Genomic DNA, 4,605 nt, shown 5'->3' with positions numbered 1-4,605 from the left:
GACGTCTCGGGCCCATCGCAGCCCAAGTACGTTCACATTCACTGGCTCACTCCCCTGCTTCTCACTATCGAAGGCTAAGTTATTGGACGCCTACCCTTCTAAAGGCATACCATCCCTTTCTAAGATCTTGTTGATAGATTCATGCTCCTGCCTCATGCTCTCTACATTCTCGAAAGTACTGAGATAATTATCTACGTAAAATGACTTTGCCTAATCTGGCCTACCTTCCTTTTCAAAATGACAATTCAAAACTTGTTGTAACAAAAACGGACTCGCCGTGATGCCGAACACCACGACTCTAAAGGCGAAGGTGAACGCTCGACCTGCTACCTCACGCCACAGAAATCGTGTGTATTTGGCATTACGGGGATCTAACAATACAAGGTGGAAGGCCTTACTGATGTCAGCTAGCATGGCATATTCGTTCAATCTGAATTTTATAAGCAAATGATATGCTACTTTTACTAGATTGGGGCCTGGTATGAGGCACTCATTCAAAGATTTATGACCTTTAGATTTTGCCGAGGCATTAAACACGATTCTGAGGGGGGTCGTGCGGCTATCTTTCTTAATGCCGAAATGTGGCATATAATACCCTTCAATCTTGGGTTCCTTTACTTCTGATATAAAGCCTGCTTCTAGATATTTATCTATCACGCCCTGATACTGATCAAAGTATTCCCTGTCCTTCCTAAATTTTGTTTGTAACGATTCTAAATGCGCTACAGCATTTCGATAATTCGTATTAGGCCTAGCATCCGACCCGAATGGTAGGCTAACCTGATATCCCTCAGGATTCCTTACGACACTTTGCGATACCTTTCGCATGGCTTCCGCTTCGCGGACAGTATATTGCTCCGATGGGGCGATGCCAACGCGGTCCAAAAAGCCACCACCCATCTACGTCAAACTGGTTTGGCTCACTCGCAATTCTACAGACTCTGAGCATTTTCACATGTTCGATCTTTTGGCCTTCTAACAGCCACTGCGGCACTTTCCCATATAGCGATATGCCATTATGGGTCAGGAAAAGACTTATCCCACCAACTTTCTTGATGCTTCTGATGAAGTAGTTAAAATAATCGGCCCCTACTAAAATGTGCACATTTTTCAACTTATCGGACTTATTCTCTGGATCGGCCAACATGACTCCCTTACTTAACAGATGCTGTCTAACTCCTACATAACCAGCGTTATGTATTGGGCCATCAACGTTCTTGTGTGCTACTAGTTTCATTCATACTACTCTTCTTCCTATCTCCACCCTACAGCTTACGACATCATATTGTCCGCTTATCTCTGCGGAGCCAAACGGAGCTATGTTCAACGCTACCTTCCCTACATCCGGTAGGCCTAATTGCTTTGCAATTTTTGCAGAGATGAAGCTTTTTGGGCTTCCCGTATCAAGAAATAAGCGGACTCACCTATTCCCTTGCTTGTGATTGATGTCGGCCATAGCCGTAGGCAAGATTGTACATGGGAGGTCCACGCTGGACATCTGTGTAACCTTTACACTTTTGCACACCTTGGGTTCTACTTTATTTTTAGATGGACGGGGGGCTATTTCGTGCTGTCGAGGCATTGCATATACTACGGGGCGGGATGCTGTAGACTGACTAGTGCTATAATCACTACTACTATTACTTCGGGCTGAAGTAGAGGGAACTGATTGCAATTGTTTTCTCGGATTATAATTATCACAAATGGCTGTGTTGTGATTACCAATACAATTCTTACAAGAGTTAGAGATAGGACACTTATCACTTCGGTAACCAGAATTAATGCAATTAAAACACAGGCCCTTTCTTAGCAGAATGCGACATCTGGCTGCCACGTCAGTTACTCGGCGGCATCCGTGAGGTGGGTGCCGTTTGTTACACAATGGACAAGAATTATTCTGAATTGGTTTCGACTTCGCTCTTACACTGACGTCTACTCTATTGTCATGTTCAAATTTATCTCCTCGTTGCAAGGCATCGTCCTCAAGCACTCGAATAATGAAATCGATCGCATCGATGAATTCATCTAGTGTATAATCACACTTTCTTAGTGTTCAACTACTTTCCTGTAGAGCTTCGCTTCTGACAATTTTTGATTAATGAGGCTCGTAACCATACCATGGCCTATATCATTACTACTTAGCGTCTTGATCTGCTCGATTATGATCGTTAATTCAAAACGAAACCTTTTCAGCTCTACAGGATTTAATGAGGATACAAAGATATTAGCTAACTTTCTATGAAGAATTACGAGCGTTTGATGGACATTACCATATTATTTGTCTAAGAGATCCAGCAGTATCTTATAGTTTGCGGTGGTTACACTTAGGGATTTTACGATCCTAAGCGGTTCCCTGCCTAAAGTCTCTAATAGTTACGTAAATTTGGATATGTCATCCAAATCTGCTCTTCAATCCACTTGGATCGTGAAGAGCTCTCGATACGAAGCATATTCTTGCTCTTCCCCTTCAAACGTGGGGAGAGGCAGCGGTTTCAATTTGGGGAGGGAAACATTCCCTGTCTGACTGACTTTCACTTTATCAATTCGGTTATACAGAAGCGTAGAAGCTCGCATAGCTTCTCCTAATGGGTGCCTGATTCGGGCATCTAAACCAGGTTCTAGTTTGCCTGATTGTGTCTTATACAGCTCTCTTAGCTGTCTTTCTTCCTCTCTCAATTGCCTGACCAGATTCTGGTACACAGATTCCGAGTAGGTTTCAACTAACGCATTCTGCGTTTCGACTAGTAAGTCCGCTATGAGGCTCATCAATGCCTCGATGTGTACAACCATAGCCACCTCCATTTTGACTGACTCTTAACTCGACTTCTGGGGGGTAGGCAAACTAGGAAATAACATAATTTTCTTTACATTATGTAGATAGGGGTCACAAAAACTAAAGGCGCGCGTGGTCAGTCGCACATCGGAACACTGGGGGCTTTAGTTGTTTCATGTCTCTCTCTCTCTCCTGAAAAGCCTCATTAAACGATTGAGGAATGCATTACAAATGACTTGATCAAAATGGACTCCATCCCTCAACCTGCCTTCGTGGTTGGCTCTTGAGTTCATCGGCAGGTGTCTCACTCCGTACTGATGTCTCTTCGAACAATACTTAGAGATTCACGCATTGAAATTTTTAACTTTGCTAATATATTCAACTGGATTAATGGCAAATCTATTGTCGGGTAGATACTCCCTAATTTCGGCGTCACAGATGGCGATAATATCGGAAATCATCCTCAAGCGTTCAATCAGGATTCTTAAATTATCCCAAACGGTTTTGGGGTGATCGGTTGCCAGGTCGTTTCCACCCAGGCACAACACGATCAGCGCATACCTCCTCTGCCAATATTGCAAATTATCGTCTAAAAACTGACTGAACCGACCTCCTGGCCTTCGGTAAGTCTCTATCTCGTTATCAGAACATTATGGGAGATTCGGGAGGAGCTGACTGTGTCCTGCTAGGGCTACCCTAAAGGTCATATCTTATTGAATTTCCTTGCAAGCTCTAGAAAGAACTTATCATCTGGTTCGAAGGACCATGTGTCGGGAATTTTTCTCCGACTTACTTGAAACTGTAATGATTCTAGGCCTAATGGAGTTGGCCAATGATAAGACCTTGAAGAGGTTCACTTTCTAAAACAATTCAGGAGGATTTCAATAAAATATATTCACAAAATCTGGTTTATTACAAAAATAATCATTTAAAAACACAGTAACAAATCACGCTAATACAATCTGAAGGACATCACGGGCGGTTAAGCCAATTTGTGTTTAGAAACATCACGGATAATGAAAGTTAGGTCTTCAACCTTACAGCACACACAGTTACTCGACATTGACAAGAAATTGACTTAATCAAATACAGGCTCTCATGGCCTTAGAACACGGTAACCCTTACGAGGTTTGCAACATGTGCTCGTAAAACTCTAAGTCCACGGTTAAACTAAACAAGGCAAAATTACAACATTACGGTAATGACTCTATGGTAAATGACATACCGGTGCCTGCAGACATCATCTGAGGCCTAAATCAAATCCCTAATCCCAGGGATGACAAATTTACACAGATAAAAATGTACATAACTCACACTGACAAAGAAACTGACCTGGTATCGCGGTAGATAGGAGCCAGAGGCCGAGAGACACACTACAATTTCATAGACAGTACTTACGATGTTCGGGGCTAAGGCAGGAAAGCCGAGCATCACTCAGCATAGCTCAAAGGAAAACTACTGTCTCCCGCGCTAATTAAAGCGTCCTTGTAAAATGCGCGGGAACTCTTATTTATTCAATCAACAAGGGGTTTAATTGAGTTTCTTTATAGAATACAAGATAGAAAAACAGTTAAAGGGTTACGTTAGATCAAAAGATAAACTCAATACTTCAGCTGAAGGCCGTAATTTGCCAGAATCTAAAAACTAGCGAGTCTTGGCTCTATACATATACATCGATGATTTTGCCTGCATAAATGAATACAATATCATTTGCGTAAATTGTAAATAATAAAGACTTTGGTTCTCTGATACCCGCTGCTTCCCTGCCAGGTGGTAGAAATTTACGCCACAATACTGTAACGTATTGGACAGCGCTCATTCATAGAAACGCC

At 42.4% G+C, this 4,605-nt stretch overlaps 1 protein-coding gene across 1 annotated transcript; it reads right to left on the bottom strand.

Annotated features, from left to right (window-relative positions):
- Nucleotides 1-210: 210 nt before the first annotated feature.
- LOC137655998 (uncharacterized) lies at nt 211-900 on the bottom strand. The gene has a single exon (XM_068390192.1). It carries the CDS (start codon nt 898-900, stop codon nt 211-213), a length of 690 nt encoding a protein of 229 aa, XP_068246293.1.
- Between the last annotated feature and the right edge of the window lie 3,705 nt (nt 901-4,605).

Source organism: Palaemon carinicauda, chromosome 17 (genome assembly GCF_036898095.1).
Source record: "Palaemon carinicauda isolate YSFRI2023 chromosome 17, ASM3689809v2, whole genome shotgun sequence".
NCBI classification, from domain to species: Eukaryota; Metazoa; Arthropoda; class Malacostraca; order Decapoda; family Palaemonidae; genus Palaemon; species Palaemon carinicauda.
This window is presented reverse-complemented; position numbering and strand designations above follow the sequence as displayed.